The sequence below is a fragment of the Thamnophis elegans genome, chromosome 5 (assembly GCF_009769535.1).
Source record: "Thamnophis elegans isolate rThaEle1 chromosome 5, rThaEle1.pri, whole genome shotgun sequence".
Taxonomy (NCBI): domain Eukaryota; kingdom Metazoa; phylum Chordata; class Lepidosauria; order Squamata; family Colubridae; genus Thamnophis; species Thamnophis elegans.
Window position 1 is genome coordinate 40,853,096 of NC_045545.1, and position 19,508 is coordinate 40,872,603.

General features: G+C 44.1%; 1 protein-coding gene across 1 annotated transcript in view; it reads left to right on the top strand.

Annotated features, from left to right (window-relative positions):
* PTCH2 (patched 2) overlaps window positions 1-19,294 on the top strand; it is a 78,321-nt gene extending 59,027 nt beyond the window's left edge. Inside the window, exons 11-23 of the mRNA XM_032219108.1 lie at window positions 615-707; window positions 820-945; window positions 1,424-1,542; window positions 1,912-2,314; window positions 3,193-3,505; window positions 6,110-6,252; window positions 6,508-6,688; window positions 6,913-7,196; window positions 11,850-11,987; window positions 12,620-12,762; window positions 13,445-13,544; window positions 15,668-15,916; window positions 17,930-19,294. Of these exons, the coding sequence (XP_032074999.1) occupies window positions 615-707; window positions 820-945; window positions 1,424-1,542; window positions 1,912-2,314; window positions 3,193-3,505; window positions 6,110-6,252; window positions 6,508-6,688; window positions 6,913-7,196; window positions 11,850-11,987; window positions 12,620-12,762; window positions 13,445-13,544; window positions 15,668-15,916; window positions 17,930-18,346 (2,709 nt within the window). The 3' untranslated portion in view covers window positions 18,347-19,294. The remainder of the gene's footprint in view (window positions 1-614; window positions 708-819; window positions 946-1,423; window positions 1,543-1,911; window positions 2,315-3,192; window positions 3,506-6,109; window positions 6,253-6,507; window positions 6,689-6,912; window positions 7,197-11,849; window positions 11,988-12,619; window positions 12,763-13,444; window positions 13,545-15,667; window positions 15,917-17,929) is intronic.
* The last annotated feature ends 214 nt before the right edge of the window (window positions 19,295-19,508 follow it).

Here is a 19,508-nt window from a genome sequence, read left to right on the forward strand (position 1 = left end):
GGTCGGTAAAATGAGAACCCAGATTGTTGGGGGCTGTGTGCTGACGTTGTCAACCACTTAGAGAAGGATGTAAAGCACTGTGAAGCGGTATATAAGTCTAAGTGCTATTGCTATTCAGCCTGTTAAGATTTTTCAACATTAAGCATTGAGGTGGATTTAGCTGATTATCCTAGCACGGCATTATGAATATGTTGCGTTGTAGAGAATATTTCAAACTTGGTGTTACTCTTGGGGCTCCAAAATTATTCCCGTGCTGCTTTCAGCTCCCAAAAGCCTAAAACCTACTACTTTCACATTCAAAGGTGCATCAGAAAATGTAGAGCTAGGGCTAAGCATTGGTGTTCCTTTGATTATGGTGAAATCTTTTACATCCCATTTAGAAATATGCCTAAGAAACCTCTGTTCTAATCTTCAAGGCAAGGAGAGAAATATATTGGTATCTTTTAATGCCTAAGCCCAAAAGCTCAACATAGCATTTATCAAGATTCCCAGCCATTCCATTCCTTCCAGCCATTCCCTTTCCTGCATAGACTAAGATCTATGTCTAATTTTGCAAAACTTGGATAGGTTCTGATCGTGTCCCTTTTGTTACACTTCCATCCTGACCTGTACAGGTGCTGCCCTTCCTGGCACTCGGCATTGGCGTGGATGACATGTTCTTGCTAGCACATGCCTTCACGGAGACTAGTCAGCATGTCCCTGTCAAGGTGAGTATATCTGTCTAGATTTTGGGATCCTGTGTACTGCCAGTTGTAACATCAGGCTTTATTGTCCATCCATTCTGAGTTTGTGTTGCTCATTTTCACATTTCTTATCCAGGAACGGACTGGTGAATGCCTACGGCGTAGTGGCACCAGTGTGGCACTCACATCTGTCAATAATATGATTGCCTTCTTCATGGCTGCCCTTGTGCCTATCCCTGCATTGCGTGCCTTCTCTCTACAGGTAAGCTCCTCTGCTAACAGCTTTTATACAATATGCTTATAGAATCATAGTATCCTAAAGTTGGAAAGGATCTTAGAAGTCACCTACAAGTGAAATCCCCTGCTGCTTTTCCCTGATTTTACATAAGAGCCAAATCTTTATTCTGCCTCTAGATGCTATTGCTAATGGCAGCAGTTTTCCATAAGAATGGAACTACAATGGAGAGTAGAATATCTCCTTCCATTTCATAGTGTGCCCCTCAGACTGCCTATTTGTGAAGAAAACTCTTACACAGATGAGCAAATAAGATGCATAAAAGTGTAATTGTCCTTTAGCGTTTCTGGCCTCTTCTAGAAAGCAGAACGATCCATTTACTTAAAGGGAACTAGTGGTAGAAGAATCAATTTTCATATTTAAAAAAGATTGCATCATTCAAGATCTTGGAATCTTCAATGAGAACTTTGCTTTTTTAAAAGAAAAATCTGCTTGTTTATTGCAGGCTGCAGTAGTGGTGGTTTTTAACTTTGCCATGGTGCTCTTCATTTTTCCTGCCATTCTGAGTCTGGATCTTCACAGGCGTGAAAACAAGAGGCTTGATATTCTCTGCTGCTTCTACAGGTACTGTCTTAGGAGTGGGATGAAGACAAGTATCTTTTGGAGTAACACTTTTTCTGACAAACCGGGCTTTTAAGAGAGGAGAATAATTTGAAAAAGCATTTAGATACAGCAAAAAAAATCAAAGGTCTAAAAAAAATGTCAAAGCCACCAAAAATCAGATATTAGTTTTATTCCTGTCTTAAAAACAAAGGTTTAAAAATTGACATGCAGGATCTAAAACTATTGGCAGAGGGCTACCCTTCCTCTTCATTCCACAGTCTGAAAATTATGTCTGGTCATAAGTAGGAAATGTATCTTTACAGCATGAAAATCTAGAATTGTGTACCTGCCTTTTCTGTTACAGTTTTCAATGACTTCTTCCTCCCACAGCCTCTGTTCTGCTCGTGTCATCCAGATCCAACCACAAGAATATGCTGATGTGAATGACAACCACACTGCACCGACTTATCCCCATGGCCATCCAGCCCTGGCGACCAGCACACACATCACTACCACTGTGCAGGCCTTCACTCAGTGTGACTCCTCTGGGAGACATGTAGTCACTATTTTACCACCCACACAGCATGTGTTTACCAATCCCTCCACTCTCCTTCCTGCCAATCCTCTGGGCTCGCAAATCTTCACTCCTGCCAGTTCCACTCGAGATCTTCTGGCACAGCTAGATGAAAGCAAAGGAGCCCAAGAATGTGTGCCCTTGCCGATTTGCCGATGGAACCTTTCCAGCTTTGCTCGTGACAGATATGCACCCATCCTGCTGCAGAGCCAAACTAAGGTAGGCAACACAGAGTCATTCCCAAGAGGGTTTTTTTGGGGGGGTGGGTGGGGTATCTTGATCTGTATAGATCATCCTGGACTATCATCCTGGATACAAATGTGCTATTTGAGGAGTAAAGCCAGTTGGAAACTAAATTTCTTTGACTATCTCAACCAAATGAGAGTTGTGTTCCTTTGCAAACAATGTATTCACTGTATGCTTCTAACGAACTCTTGAGTTGGTTGTACCTTGCCAAGTCAGCCCACAAGAGGGAAATATTTTTTTCATAGCAGATATGGATCCTTTGTGCATCTAGTCAGTTCAAAATGAGAACTGAGCAAAATAAGATAAAATAGCTGGGTTTGAAAGGCAACTCACGTCACCCTCATTCAGGCATTAGGATCTCCCACCAGAGGATTAAGAATAGCCAGCCTGCAGGCTCTTCTAGCTCCCTTCCTGGAACGTTAAGAAAAATAGTTCAAGCTGTAAAAAGAAGCACATTGCAGATGTTTCATCTGGCGCATCCACAGCCATTCTCTGTACTGAAGGAGATGCTACAATGACTTTATTTCATCTCACACATAGAAAAAGTACTTGGAGTTGAATGAACTGGGGAGCAATGGCTTCCTCCATTTTATCATCCTTAGATTGCCTTTGGGCAGCATAAGATGCAAAACCTTGTCTGTCTGCTTTATTCTGCATTGAGAATGGATTGCACCTGGGGCAAAGCTTCCAGGAAGCATCATTTGGCCTATAATCCAACCCTGGATATAAAATTTCCAGAGAACCAAACGGGCCAAATCTCATGATAAATAAAAGAGTAAAAGATGGATTATACAAAAGGGGATATTGTTTGTTCACACCCGTCTTGACACTTTCCCCCCTTGCTTTTTCAGGGAATTGTGGTAGCTCTATTCCTAGCCCTGCTGGGCCTCAGCCTCTATGGTACAACCAAGGTGCATGATGGACTCTATCTGACGGATATTGTACCACGAGGTACAAAGGAGCATGCCTTCATTTCAGCTCAATTCAAGTATTTCTCCTTTTACAACATGTTTGTGGTAACGAATGGAGGCTTTGATTACCCAAACTCACAGGAAGCTCTTTACAGCCTACACAAGACCTTTGCTGCCATTCAGTATGTAGTACGTGAGGAGAACCGCCAGTTGCCAAAGATGTGGCTGCACTACTTCCGAGATTGGCTACAAGGTGAATTAATCTCTCTTTAGCAACTCTCTTTTCTTAGACTTCAATCTCTTGAGCGGATTTTATGGAGCGAGTTTCAACTTGTTGCTCCTGAGGAAGTGAACAAGGCTATGGGAGTGGTGAGTGCCTCCACCTGTGTACTGGACCCGTGCCCCTCCTGGCTGGTCTCGACCAGCAGGGAGGTGACACGTGGCTGGATCCAGAGGATAGTTAACACCTCTATCTGGGAGAGATCCTTCCCGCTCCTCCTAAAGGATGCGATGGTGAGACCCCTCCTGAAGAAGCCTTTTCTGGACCCAGCCATTTTAAGTAACTATCGTCCAGTCTCCAACCTCCCCTTTGTAGGGAAGGTTGTTGAGAAAGTGGTGGCCTTTCAACTCCGGCGGTCCTTGGATGAAACCGATTATCTGGATTCCTTTCAGTCCAGTTTCAGGCCTCGTTACAGCATGGAAACTGCTTTGGTCGCACTGATCGATGATCTCTGGCGAGCCAGGGATAGGGGTCACTCCTCTATCCTAGTGCTCCTTGACCTCTCAGCGGCCTTCGATACCATTGACCATGGTATCCTTCTGCGACAGTTACGGGAGGTGGGAGTGGGAGGCACCGTTCTTCGGTGGTTCTCCTCCTACCTCTCGGACAGGTCGCAGTCAGTGTTGGTCGGAGGGCAGAAGTCGACCCCTAGGCCCCTCAATTATGGGGTGCCACAGGGTTCGGTCCTGTCCCCCCTCCTATTTAACATCTACATGAAGCCACTGGATGAGATCATATGACGGCACGGGATTAAATACCACCAATATGCGGACGACACACAACTGTATCTGTCCGCCACCGTGCCAACTCAGTGAAGCGGTAGAAGTGATGTGCCAGTGCTTGGAGGCTGTTAGGGTCTGGATGGGAACGAACAAGCTGGCACTCAATCCCGACAAGACTGAGTGGCTATTGATGCTCCCTCCCAAAGATGGTCCAGCTATTCCATCTCTGAGCCTGGGGGGTGAAATTATATGCCCCTCAGAGAGGGTTTGCAATTTGGGAGTCCTCCTGGATCCGCAGCTGACGTTAGAACATCACTTGTCGGCTGTGGCCAGGGGGACCTTTGCCCAGGTTCGCCTGGTGCACCAATTGCGACCCTACCTGGACCGGGAGGCCCTTCGGATAGTCACTCACGCCCTTGTCACCTCAAGACTGGATTACTGTAATGCGCTCTACATGGGGCTGCCCTTGAAGAGTGTTCGAAGACTTCAGTTAGTCCAGAACGCAGCCGCACAAGCGATTGTGGGTGCACCTAGGTACACCCACGTTACACCTATCCTCCACGAGCTGCACTGGCTGCCCATTGGTCTCCGGACATGCTTCAAGGTGCTAGTCGTTACTTTTAAAGCCCTACGTGGCATCGGACCTGGCTACCTGAGAGACCGCCTCTTGCCAATCACCTCCCAAAGACCAATTAGAGTGCACAGACTAGGCCTCCTCCGGATTCCATCTGCCGGCCAATGTCGGCTGGCGACTCCCCGGGGGAGGGCCTTCTCTGTTGCAGCTCTGGCCCTTTGGAACGATCTCCCCGTTGAGATCCAGACCCTTACTACCCTTTCGGCCTTCCGTAAAGCAACTAAGACCTAGCTGTTCCGGCAGGCCTGGGGCTGTTGAATTATCCAGCCCCACTTTAAGTTATGAATGTTGCTGTAATTTTAAATTGTTGTATTGTTTTATGTATTCCCCCTCCCTTTTTTATTGTAAGCCACCCGGAGTCTTCCGAGAGTGGGCGGCATACAAAACTAATAAACTATAAAATAAAAAAAACTATAACTCTATCTCTAAAGCCCTCAAAAGGGATGTTTCCCAGTTCTCGTTGCAGGATGCTTTGAGTGTAAACTGACCGGTATTTTAGGGGGAAACAGGATTTGGTACTTTGTTTAACAAGATGTGTCCAGGGAAGAAAAGTTCAAATCTCTATTTCAAAACTGCACTCAGGATAAGATGTATTCTAGGCTACCAGAAACCCTAATAGATCTATCTGTAGACATTTTAACCCCAGCAACATTTCCATCAGAGCTGTGTTTCATATAGGAATTGGTGGTTTGTATTTTGCACAGAGGTAAATGTAGGCTGGCAGTGTTTATTTGTACACAGAAGTAATGTGTATGCATGTCCAGCTGCCCATATAGGACATACACAACCACAGAGGATTTCCTACCATCTAGAACTGAAACTGTGTTCTTATAAGTTAATGTTAGTATTGTTGTATGCAGAAACTGGAGGCCAGGGAATACATGCTGGAATATTTTCTTGAAAGATAGAAAAATAGTGTCTTCCTTCTTCTTTCTCCCACTGTTAAAACATCTGTTGATGCAGATATTAGTCATATTGTGCTGTTCTTATTTGTCAGCAAATTGTTGGGTAATGATCATATATTCCTATATACCTTAACTGTATTAAACACCTTGTGTGTAAGAGTTCAAAGTCAGTTTCTCTGCACTGCGTAAATCCTTTCCTGTGTAACCTGGCCAAAATTATTTTGATAAAGCATAAGAGCAATGGTACGATGAGGGGAGGTGCTAAATATGGACTCTTAGAGAACTCTCATTTAATTTTACACTCTCTGAATTCCAGATCTTCAGGCAGCCTTCAATCAAGACTGGGAAGCCGGGCACATCACCAGGGAAAATTATCGGAATGGTTCGGAAGATGGTGTTCTTGCTTATAAACTCCTTATCCAGACGGGCAACAAGAAAGAGCCTTTCAATTTAAACCAAGTAAGCATTAAGACTAACTCAGTAGTTAGTAGGGAGAAGAAAGTGGATAGATGAACCGTAATAATGAATAATATAGTAAGCGCAAGAAGAGAATTTCTGCAAAATATATATAGGGAAAGGAGTGTTTCCCTGCTGGAATTATGTGAAGGGTGTTTCTTGGAAATAAAGGTTGGAAGGGACACGGATGATCTGCATTCTTTTGGAGATTTGAATTTTATCCTGCTCAATTCCCTAATTTTTCCATCTGCCCCACAGCTGACAACTCGCCGTCTCGTCGATGAAAATGGGATCATTCCCCCTGATATCTTTTACATCTGCTTGACAGTGTGGGTCAGCAATGACCCCCTTGGTTTTGCTGCCTCCCAGGCCAACTTCTATCCGCCACCCCCGGAATGGATCCATGATAAATATGATGCTACCGGTGAAAATCTTCGAAGTGAGTATTTATGAAAGCTCCATTTCCATTCAGCCTTGTACCACATTTCAATGTTTCAACCCAAGTCCCATTCTGTCATACCATAGAGCTATATAAATGGAATCATCTGCCTAGCTTCATGATTTGGTGGGCCTTAGGCAGAGGGGGACAATTAATCTTGGGGCCCAGAAGCAAGAGTGGGCCAGGAGGTCACTTTCCCTAATGGTTGCCTCTGCTTCCTCTAGTCCCAGCTGCACAGCCTCTGGAGTTTGCTCAGTTCCCCTTCTACCTCAATGGCCTTCAACACACATCAGACTTCGTGGCAGCTATCCAGAGTGTGCGTGCCATCTGTGATGAAATGGCCCAGACACATGGAGTATTTAGTTACCCCAGTGGTTATCCATTCCTCTTCTGGGAGCAGTACATTGGCCTGCGCCACTGGCTTCTGCAAGCCATCAGCATTGTGCTGGCCTGCACATTTCTGGTGTGCACCCTGCTGCTACTCAATCCTTGGACTGCCAGTATCATTGTAAGTATTTTCATTTATGGCTATGTGGGAAGAACAGAGATTTTGAATTGCCATATTCAAACATTATCTGCTGTAGCATATATATGTATGGTTGTCAAATTGGCATTGCAAAATCCATATCGTTGATAGCTCTTGTAAATCAAGGGTCAAGGTTAAAAACAGGTTTAGATTAAACTATGTGAAGCTTCCTGAGATTAGGGGACTTCTACTATTTCCATGGGATGCAGTGGCTCAGTGGCTAAGACGCTGAAGTTGTTGATCAGACAGATTGGCAGTTTGGCGGTTCGAAACCCTAACACTGCGTAACGGAGTGAGCTCCTGTTACTTATCCCAGCTTCTGCCAACCTAGCAGTTTGAAAGCACATAAAAAATGCAAGTAGAAAAATAGGGATCACTTTGGTGGGAAGGTAACAGCGTTCCATGCGCCTTTGGCATTTAGTCATGCCAGTCACATGACCACAGAGACGTCTTCTGACAGCGCTGGCTTTTTGGCTTTGAAAGAGAGATGAGCACCACCCCCTAGAGTCGGGAACGACTAGCACATATGTGCGAGGGGAACCTTTACCTTTACTATTCCCATGATTCCCCTTCTGTGCCCTACTGCTCTTCCCCTTAAACCTGTTTTTTTCTCATCTATACAATATTCTAAAATGCTTTAATTTTTATCACAATTTATTCATTCATTCATTTATTGAATTTCTATGCTGCCCAATCCCAAGGGACTCCGGGAGGCTTACAGAAATGAAAAAAAAAAATTAAAAGAATTTTTAAAAACAATGGGACACAACAAAGTTAAAAAAGGAACACAACAAACACCCAATCGAAAGGGGGATGGACCTCAATCAAGGGGTCAACAGCCCCAGGCCTGCCGGAAAAGCCAGGTTTTAATGGCTTTGTGAAAGGCCATGAGAGTGGGCAGGGCCCGGATCTGGGGGGTGAAATTCTATGCCCCTCAGACAGGGTTCGCAATTTGGGAGTCCTCCTGGATCCACAGCTGACCTTAGAACATCATCTGTCGGCTGTGACCAGAGGGGCATTTGCCCAGGTTCGCCTGGTGCACCAATTACGTCCCTACCTGAACCGGGAGGCACTCGCAACAGTCACTCATGCCCTTGTGACCTCAAGACTGGACTACTGCAATGCGCTCTGCATGGGGCAGCCCTTGAAGAGCATTCGGAGACTTCAGTTCGTCCAGAATGCAGCCGCGCGAGCGATTGTGGGTGCACCCTGGTACACCCACGTTACACCTATCCTCCGTGAGCTGCACTGGTTACCGATTGGTCTCCGGATACACTTCAAGGTGCTAGTCGTCACTTATAAAGCCCTTCATGGTATTGGACCTGGGTACTTGAGAGACCGCCTGCTGCCAATTACCTCCCAAAGGCCCATTAGATCCCACAGATTAGGCCTTCTCCGGGTTCCATCTACTGGCCAATGTCATCTGGCTACTACCCGGGGGAGGGCCTTCTCTGTGGCTGCTCCGGCCCTTTGGAACGAACTCCCTGCAGAGATTCGGACCCTCACCTCTCTCCAGGCTTTCCGCAAAGCCGTTAAAACCTGGCTGTGCCGGCAGGCCTGGGGTTGATGAGTTCCCTTCCCCTCTCGAACCGTGTGACTGTTGATTGTCTTTTAAATTCCCTTGTACCTTCTTTGTTGTATTTCCTTCCTCCCCCCCCCCCTTGGGTTTGTGAGCCGCCCTGAGTCCCTCAGGGAATAGGGCAGCATATAAATAAAATAAACCTTCAACCTTCATCTCTGGGGGCAGCTCATTCCATAGGGCTGGAGCGGCAACAGAGAAGGCCCTACTCCTAGGCGTCGCCAGCCGGCATTGTCCCGCTGAAGGCACCCGGAGAAGGTCCATCCTGTGCGATCTTATTGGTCTAAGGGAGAAGACGGTTTGCAGGTATCCGGGTCCTAGGCCATGTAGGGCTTTAAAGGTGATGACCAGCACCTTGAATCATGCTCGGAGACAATGGGCAGCCAGTGCAGCTCACGGAGGATAGGTGTGATATGGGTGTACCTTGGCACACCCAGTATTGATCACGCGGCTGCATTCTGGACTAATTGCAGTCTCCGAACACTTTTCAGGGGCAGCCCCAAGTAGAGCGCATTACAGTAATCCAGTCTTGAGATGACAAGGGCATGAGTGACTGTCTGAAGTGCCTCCTGGTCCAAATAGGGCTGCAACTGGTGCACCAGGCGAACCTGGGCAAAGGCCCCCCTGGTCACAGCCGACAGGTGGCATTCCAAAGTCAGTTGCAGCTCCAGGAGGACTCCCAAGTTGCGAACCCTCTCTGAGAGGGGCAATTTTTCTCCTCCCAGGGTTAAGGACGGACTGGATGGACTGTCCTTAGGGGGCAACATCCACAGCCATTTGGTCTTGTCAGAATTGAGTGCGAGTTTGTTCACTCCCATCCAGACCCTAACAGCTTCCAGGCAATGGCACATCGCTTCCACCGCTTCACTGAGATGGCACGGGGCGGACAGATACAATTGAGTATCGTCCGCATACTGGTGGTATTTAATCCCGTGCCGGCGGATGATCTCGCCCAGTGGCTTCATGTAGATGTTAAATAGGAGGGGGGACAGGACCGACCCCTGCAGCACCCCATAATTGAGGGGCCTAGGAGTCGACCTCTGTCCTCCGACCAACACAGACTGCGACCTGTCGGAGAGGTAAGAGGAGAATCACCATAAAACGGTGCCTCCCACTCCCACCTCTTCCAGCCGTCGCAGAAGGATACCATGGTCGATGGTATTGAAGGCCGCTGAGAGGTCAAGGAGTACAAGGACAGAGGAATGCCCTCTGTCCCTGGCCCGCCAGAGATCATCGGTCAGTGCGACCAAAGCGGTTTCGGTGGAGTAACCAGGCCTGAAACCAGACTGAAAAGGGTCTAGATAATCTGCTTCATCCAAGGTCCATCGGAGTTGGAGGGCCACCACCTTCTCAACAACCTTCCCTAAGAAAGGGAGGTTGGAGACTGGACGATAGTTTTAAAAAATAGCTGGATCCAGAGAAGGCTTCTTGAGGAGGGGTCTCACCACCGCCTCCTTAAAAGGCCGTGGAAAGGATCCCTCCAACAAGGAGGCGTTTGTGATTCTCTGGAGCCAGCCTCGTGTTACCTCCCTGCTGGTCTAAACCAGCCAGGAGGGGCACGGATCCAGTAAACAGGTGGAGGCACTCATCGCTCCCATGGCCTTGTCCACTTCATCAGGGGTGACAAGCTGGAACTCATTCCAGAAATTCTGAGCAAGACCCTCCCTCAGCATCTCTGCTGGTTCTGTCCAAATGGAGTCCAGGTCTGTCCGAATCTGAGCGATTTTGTCTGACAGAAACTGAGCAAACTCCTCAGCTCGACCCTGCAAGACATCCCCCGTTTCCACCCCATTCAGGAGGGAACGGGTTATCCTAAACAGGGCGGCTGGGCGAGATTCTGCGGACGCAATGAGAGTGGAAAAATGTGCACATTTTGCCGCCTGTATCGCCACTAGGTAAGTCCTAATAAAGGCTCTTAATAGTGATTGATCAGATTCAGAGTCACTAGCCCTCCAACGTCACTCTAGGCGTCTCTTTTGGCGCGTCATCTCCTGGAGTTCCTCGGTAAACCAAGGTGCCCTCCTGGATCCACTGCCGCGGAGAGGCCGCAAAGGCACAATCCATCCAGGGCCCCAGTCGCCCCTGTATTCCAAGCGGCGACTAGGGACTCTGCTGGATTGTGGGCAAGAGAGTCAGGTATCTCCCCAAGCTCCTTCTGAAATCCCAACGGGTCCATCAGGTGTCTGGGGCGGAACCACTTAATCTGTTCCACCTCCCTGCGGTGGGGGAGTAGCTTCCAAAAATCAAGCCTCAACAGGAAGTGATCCAACCATGACAAGGGAGAGATGTCTATTTCCCTTAACTCGAGATCACGTCTCCACTGCCCCGAGAGAAACACTAGGTCGAGCGTGTGTCCCGCTCTATGGGTCGGACCCTGAATTACTTGGGTCAAGTCCCTGGCTGTCATGGAAGCCATGAACTCCTGGGCCCCATCAGAGCGTTCGCCTAAGGACGGCAGATTAAAGTCCCCCAGTACTAACAGTCTGGGGAACTCAACAAAATATTATTGTAAACAATAACAATTCTTCACATACTCAATTTTTTTAATAATCCTGAAAATATGTTGTTGTAGTTTGCATAATTATTTTGGTTGCAAAATAAATAATTTTTTGGTTGTTCACATTGTACACACACACATACACACACGCACAAACGCACACAAACACACACACACTTTTATTGCCAGCTATCATGTGAAATTTGGATCAGCCTCTATCTTTGCAACAAACAGCAAATTTATTTCTGTCATCAATTTTCTCTCTATAATTCTGAAAGGTTTAAGTTAACATGTAGTTTATCTACAACTGATGATATGCTGATCCACTTTAATAGAAGTTTGCAAGTTAATTTTCTTTCTTTAAAAGTATAGATAGCTGCTACAGACAATTCCTCCTATATTCAGAATATGCGTTTAAACCTCTAGCAGCTCCCAATTTTTTGCAAGAACCATTATTCATGCATAATAGATTGTTGCTTTGTGTTCATAAGTCTTCTGTTTTCCCATTCTGTTTGCTTGTTTTAAATGCTGTACTCATGGTTATTTCTCTTATATCTAGGTATTTGTTTTGGCAATGATGACAGTTGAGCTTTTTGGCATCATGGGCTTGATGGGCATCAAACTGAGTGCAATCCCTGTTGTCATCCTAATTGCTTCTGTAGGCATTGGCGTGGAATTTACTGTACATGTAGCTCTGGTAAGTATAATGTCCCATAAGAACATTTGCGTTGCTATAAGACTTAATGGCTTGTGATGATGTAACATGCTTAACTATACTAGTGGCTCATTTGCAAAGCACGATAAACTTTATTAGCTTTAAGCTTAGCATGCTTTTAAACTGGTTGCAGCTGGGCAAAGCTAACCTATTAGTTAGATTATGCATTAACAGGGTAACCAAGCTAAAGTATTTTAGTATCATTAAACTTTGCGGATACACACTTTAAAAAAATATTTATTTAGATCCAGACTGAAAAGGATAGGACCAATGAACTACCATCATAGTTTAGAATGGATTTGTACTCTCTTTAAAATTAATATGGATGGTTAGCATAGAATGTAATCTACTCTAATATATGTTGTATGACTCGCTATCTTTCTGGATTATTTTATATTAGAAGGTACTTTCCTTTTGAAAGAAATAGAGCAAGAGCTATCATTTCCAGGTGAGGCTTTCTGCCCTCCTGTCTATGATGCCTGACTCTATGCACAAGAACTGATCCAGTGATCCAGCCTATTAGATCCCCTCAGCATCTCTGTAGTTAGTAGCCTCTAAGAATGGCTGCAAGATATCCTTTTTAGGTACGTGTCTGACTTTTAATCTATTTTCAGGGGTTTCTCACCGCCATTGGCAGCCGGAACCTGCGCTCCACTGTGGCTTTAGAGCACATGTTTGCTCCTGTAATGGATGGTGCCGTTTCCACTCTGCTTGGTGTACTTATGTTGGCAGGCTCCGAATTTGATTTCATTCTGAGGTATAGTTCTTTCTTTTCCATTTATTAAATACATGTATGTGTATATTAGATTGATTCTCTGGATATATTCAAACAAAATGGCAAATGTCCTATGATCAGCCTCAAAGCCTTACACCTTTGATAGATTTCTGATGTATGTCACCAACAGCTTGAAACTGCTGATCCATTTCTTAGGGTATAAGTAAGAGAAGGCGGGGTTTTTTTCCTGATGGATAGTGGGGAATTTCAATCATGTGTTCCAGTTGAATAACTCCAAGGAGTTAACTAACCAAAGAGATTAGTGATTCAGGTAGATTCCCTGATTCACCAGAGTATAGGAAGGAGTTGTTGATGCAGTGCAATTAAACTTGCAAGAGTATGCTACTATAGCCACTCTCAATAAAAGCATAGCCTTCCCATGGAGTTGATTAACTTGTCTGGTCTACCTAGTGAGTGTTACAACTATGATACCTTCTGGATAAATGACTTTGTGCACCCCTGGCTAAGTTCATACATTGCACTAATCAATTATGTGATTTGTTTGCTTATGGTTTAGCATGACTTGTGAACCTTACATATTGTGTTTTAGCTCCAGAATGGAGAAGAAAAGTAGGAATAATTACTGAATCTAGCAATGAAGGTTTTATTATGAGCAGATTAACCAAATATGCACCAATTAACTAATTCCCATCTTCCATCCCAGATATTTCTTTGCCGTGCTTACTATCCTGACTATTCTGGGACTACTTAATGGCCTGGTACTATTGCCTGTACTACTTTCTATTATTGGACCACCTGCCGAGGTAAGTGATCTTCTGGTCCCAAATAGCTTCTTCCAAGATACATTAAAAAAACCTTAATACATCAAAAAGAACAAAGGATTCTGAATCCTATTGGCAGATTTTGTTAAGAGACTGTCCAGGTACTACGGGAAATCATTATCAATAAGTAAATTAGACATCAAGGTTTTATTTGGTTTACCATCAATACCGTTCAGGGTTTGCTGTATAATTATGAAAGTTTTAATATTAAGTGAAATTAATATCAAATATAGTCAGGCACATACTTTGAACTTTAAGGAAGCAAAACATAAGTTCTGAACAATAATAAGTAGAGAGTCCATGGACAAAAAATTAGTAACGTGACAAAGAAGTCAAAAGGTAGGTAGGAATTTCTAGACTGAGATAGTAAAACATATTATAAACACTTATAATGGGGAGAAGGTATATGAAGGGACCTAAGCTGCCAACGAAAAACTTCAGGAAAGATCTGAAAATGAGGCAGGTCACATGTAGGAGATAAAAAGAGATAGCTTGAATCAATCTATCTATCTATCTATCTATCTATCTATCTATCTATCTATCTATCTATCTATCTATCTATCTATCTATCTATCTATCTGAACTAAAGCTATACAGATAGTTCTTGACATAACAACCATTTGTTTAATGATGGTTCAAAGTTACAACAGCCTTAGAAAAAGTGACATATGAGCCCTTCTCAAAGTTATAACTCCATCCAATCTACCATTCCCGTAGTCACCTGGTTGCATTTTGGCCAATCAACAGCCAGCATGCCTTTACGACCATTACAGCATCGTGTAGTCACTTGATTGCAATTTGTGACATTCTCAGCTGGCTTCCAACAAGCAAAATCAATTGAAGAAGCTGGATTTGTTTTAACTATTAACAATTATTCACTTAGAGACCATGTGATTCACTTAGCAACCATAATAAAAAAATGGTTGTAAAATCAAGTCTGGTCCTTTGATGACTCGCTTAATAACCACATCACTTAGCAATCAAAAATCCCAGTCCTAATTGTGGTCATAATTGAGGACTATCTGTAGTATCTTAAAACTAAAGAATGATATTTGAGGGATGTTAAGAACTCTAACAATAAAAACTCCATTTTCTGACCCAGTAATGGCTTCTTCAAATAGATTTTTCAAAATAAAAGGAAGGTGGGAAAACTTGCTCATAAAGGTAACAGAGCAATAGATAAGTAAAAAATCAGTCTTTTCAGAGAAGAGGAATATATATTTCATTGTTTGCCCTCCATGCTTTGATTTCAACAAAGTGGTTGATTAAATTTTGGATTGTACCATTTGAAGCTTAATTTCTCCTCAAGAAGTCTAAAACAGGAAAAAAAAGAAGGAATTGCTATGTTATATTTTTCATTGTCAGAATTCACCATGAATTGAATTATGGCCACCTTATTTTAAGAAAAGTTGCAAATTTGGAACCACTGCAGACGGCTGCAAAAGTTAACCCAGATCTCAAAATTAAATCTTTTAAGGAAGGGATAAAGGAACTGGCAATCTTTAGCCTTAACACGTAGATTACGTGAGTCATAGATATAATTACACTTTAAAGTACCTGTTGACTGGAAACTGTTCTCTGCTGCCCACAGAATAATGATGTAGAGTAAAGTTGAATCTTAAAAAATAATAATTTAGAGAAAGAGCAATTCTACAGTAGAATCAATCCCCGAAAGAGAAGGCAAGCTTTCCTTCCTGAATATGTTCACGCAGAAGTTTGATATGGATGCTTTAATCTGGATTCCTGCACCAATCAGGCAATTGGACTCCTTCCAAGTTTCTGATTCCTTGAGAAAACAATATAATGGGATTTAGATGTTCTGATCTGCCCTATTTCACTGTAGGGGTCTTATATCATTTTCTTATCGGAAGTGCCAACTTACATGAATAAAATTAAGAGCAATATATATCAGCTGTGATTTACTACTTACAGATAACTAGAGTTGTCTTTTCAGTTGTGCTCTTCAGATATAAGAACTTTTAAGCAATCCTGGGAATGACTCAACTGAGCTGGTTGCTTAGAGGGTCACATTTGAAAGCACAACAGCTGAAGAACTTTTGGTAGTTCCCTTATTCTGTACACATCTCTTTCTTTTCATCGTACAGGTCACACCAGCAGATAATGGCAGCCACTTGCCGACACCGTCACCTGTCCCACCGCCTATCAACCATCACAGCTTCTACATTCGCCAAAATGGAAATGCTTTTGGTGACTCCTCAGACTCAGAATACTATTCAGAGACAGTTAGTGCATCAGAGACTGGTGAAGATGACCGCAGCACATATATCATCTCCCCAGCTCAATCACAGATCTTGGTCAAGGCCAGCAAAAGTCCTAATTTTCCCCAAATCACTGTAAGTATCAATCAAGGCCCAAAACAACTAATTTGGTTTTTATGGCTAGACGGTGTTATTTCATAGAAAGAGAAGAACAAAGACTCCTAGACTGCGGCTCCAATAAGAGCATATTTTCCTTCATTCATTGGAGGAGGGACAAAATCAAAACTCAGGTTGTTGATTTTTTTGGTTTCTAATATCTTAGGATAGGGATCCCCAACGGCCCGGTAGTGGGCCGTGGTCTATTTGCCACAGGGCCCTGAATGGCGGGCCAGCCAGCGCAGGTGCATGTGCCACTTGCCTTGCACAAGCGGCAGGTTGGTATGTGTGCATGTCCGTGTACATGCGCATCAGTCTATTGCTCATGCAAGTTGAGTTGTGCATGCATGCCGGCTGCTACTCATGCGGCCTGGTTCTCCTCTTTCCCCCACCTCCCCAAAAGCTACAAAAGTTAGGGATTGCTGCTTCAGGAAGTTTTAGCCCTTATATTTCTATGTGAAGTGGAGAAGAGCCAACAGAAAATATTATATTTAATTCAGGATTGAACTGTTCAGTTGTTGGTACTCTCTGAACTTGGTTGTTTTCTTGTAGACATTTAATTACCAGGTAAAATCATTAGTGCAAGGGAGACTAAAGTTTGCTGGCTGTTTATGTATAGTCATTTGCCCTGCCAATATTTGCTTTCTCCTTGATTTTTTTGATTAGGGTATCATTTTCTCCTTGAGGGTTTATCTGGTGCAGTTTTCTGCTTATCTGGATATTGGGAGGAGGGGGAGGGGGAGATGTAAATTGGGCTGTTTATTTTCTTCCTTGTTTTCTCATTGCATCCTTTAAATGACATGCAAACAGTATTTATTTCTATGTATCTACTGATGGCTGATTTATTTGAATGCCAAATTTCCAGAAATTCTCTACCGTTTTTAGATTTGGATTGATCTAAAACGTTAACAGTTTCTCAGTTGAAACTGGTTGAGTGTATCCATGTATTAAGATTTCATTTTGTCTACTGACATCCAATTGGTGTAGGTAGATATGGTCGGCCAGTCTTTTATTTGTCTGTCCTACACAATGACAGTTACAGTCTTTACATTATATATTGGTGATGATACCTGTTTTTTTTAACTCTCTGGTTACTGAGTTTTTTGATTTGCTTAAAATGTTTTAGAAGGATGTTGTTGGCTTGCATGCTGCAGTGATGCTGAATAGTTATGAAAGTCTGTTGGTTGTCTTGGATATGTTTTTGATATACAGTAGTATTGTCCTTTTTGTAGGTTATAATGGTTGTTTCCTGGTGGATTATAGAGTTCAGGGACGTGCAGTCACTAGAGGCAGGGGAGGCGTGGCCTCACCAGTCATGAGGAAAAGGAAAGAATTTTAAAGATTTTTTAAAAAATAATTAAAGCCAAGGTAGTTGCTACCAGATTCACAGTGACATGGAACAGTGCTTTGTGTTAACCATAGGAGGAGGCCAGAGTGGTTTAGTGGTTTTATTCAACTTGTATGCCGCCCTATTCCCGAGGGACTCAGGGCGGCTAACAAAACTGGAAGGGAAGGAAACAATACAAAAGGAACAGAAAAACAAAAACAAACAACAATACAGAACCAATTTAAAAGGTCTCAACAAGCACACCAGTTCGAGTGGGGATGGAACTCAGCAGCCCCAGGCCTGCTGGAACAGCCAGGTCTTAACGGCTTTACGGAAAGCCTGAAGGGTGGTGAGGGTCCGAATCTCCACGGGGAGATCGTTCCAAAGGGCCGGAGCAGCCACAGAGAAGGCCCTCCTCCGGGTAGTTGACAGCCGGCATTGGCCGGCAGATGGAATTCGGAGGAGGCCTAGTCTGTGGGATCTAATGGGTCTTTGGGAGGTAATCGGCAGGAGGCGGTCTCTCAAGTACCCGGGTCCAATACCATTTAGGGCTTTATAAGTGACGACTAGCACCTTGAAGCGTATCCAGAGACCAATAGGCAGCCAGTGCAGCTCGCGGGCTGTTCCTTTCTATACCTAACAGTAATCTTTTCTCTCCTGTGCAGGTAGTAAAAAGCTACAAGACAAGCCTAGAATCACCTTTATCATTGTGCAGCCCAGAATGGACCCAATCCAGAACTCCTGGTGGCCATTTGCCAGCAGCTGTCACAGAAATCAAAAGTTGTTTGCAGCAGCAAGAACAACCCAACCACAGACTAGGGTCTCAATTGGCTCAGTCTACTCCCAATCCCCTTCAGACTAACCCCATTACTCACAGCACCAAAATACCACCTTCAGGACACAGTGGCACTTTCACTACAGTTACAGCTACTGCCTCGGTGATGTTGGCCTTGCACCCACCTTTGCCTGGATCTTGCCGGGGCTATACACATGAGGGCTTTGAATCTGATGATAACTCTGAAAAACCTGGCCCCAAACCATCTGACAGTTTGGAACTACAGGATCTAAAGCAGAATCATTAGCCATCCACTTTGCCAAGCCACGTCACTGGCTCTAGAACTCCTGCCTCAGGGCTGGCCGGCATGCCCAGTGAGCACAGGGGCCAGAAACATCCCACATCACAGATTGTGAAGTTCGCTGTATTTATGGAAACTCTTGCATTGCATCTAACCAACTGCAGGCATAATCAGTACTGCTGAGAACAAAGAGACCAGATTATTTTCAGTATCCATATTGCAAAAAAGCTGATAAGAGAATATTTCTGCATTCCCAGGTGTATCTGGCACCAAAAAGTATTCTGATTTCTTGGGTGTCAGGGCGTAAATTTTGTGCCCTTAGTTTGGGCCAGTGACCCATTTAATATCAGGCCTACTTGAATCTAAAAAAATGAAAGTGACCATTCTCCACAAGCTATGTGAACCATCTCATACCCTCCGTGGAGAAAAGAGGACTCAACTATATGTGGGGAACTCTCCCACATTGTGCTGCTATTCTTTTATTTTTATTAATATTATTTTAATTATTATTATTTTAAACTGTATAAAAAGAGTCACCAACCCTCCCCCTTATAATTATAATAATTATTTTTATTATTTTCACGGCTCTCTCAGTAAACATGTGGCAATTTCCCTTTAAGGGGAAACACCAAGGTGAAGTTGTAATAGGGAGAGCACCCCTGTTGTAATGTGGACTGAAAGGAGAATGCAATGGTGGGGGCGCGATGTGTCTTAAGGTTCTATGCAAAATGTGTGGGACAGGCTGTCTTCTGCTCTGGTTCCCACCAGTAGTACTGCCTATCCCAGCATCTGCGATGTCGCTGTCCTGGATCCTACTCCTACCCCTCTTCCTTATATTGTATACACTTTCTCTTACTTTGCTTGCCTCTTATATCAACTGAAAATGTTCATGAGCCCGAGGTGGCGCAGTGGTTAGAGTGCAGTACTGCAGGCTATTCAGCTGACTGCCAGCTGCAGTTTGGCAGTTCAAATCTCACCGGCTCAAGGTTGACTCAGCCTTCCATCCTTCCGAGGTGGGTAAAATGAAGACCCAGATTGTTGGGGGGAATATGCTGACTCTATAAACCGCTTAGAGAGGGATGTAAAAGCGCTATGAAGCAGTATATAAGTCTAAGTGCTATTGCTATTCATCACACAAATTCCTCCTAAGCAATTTCTGATTAGTGTT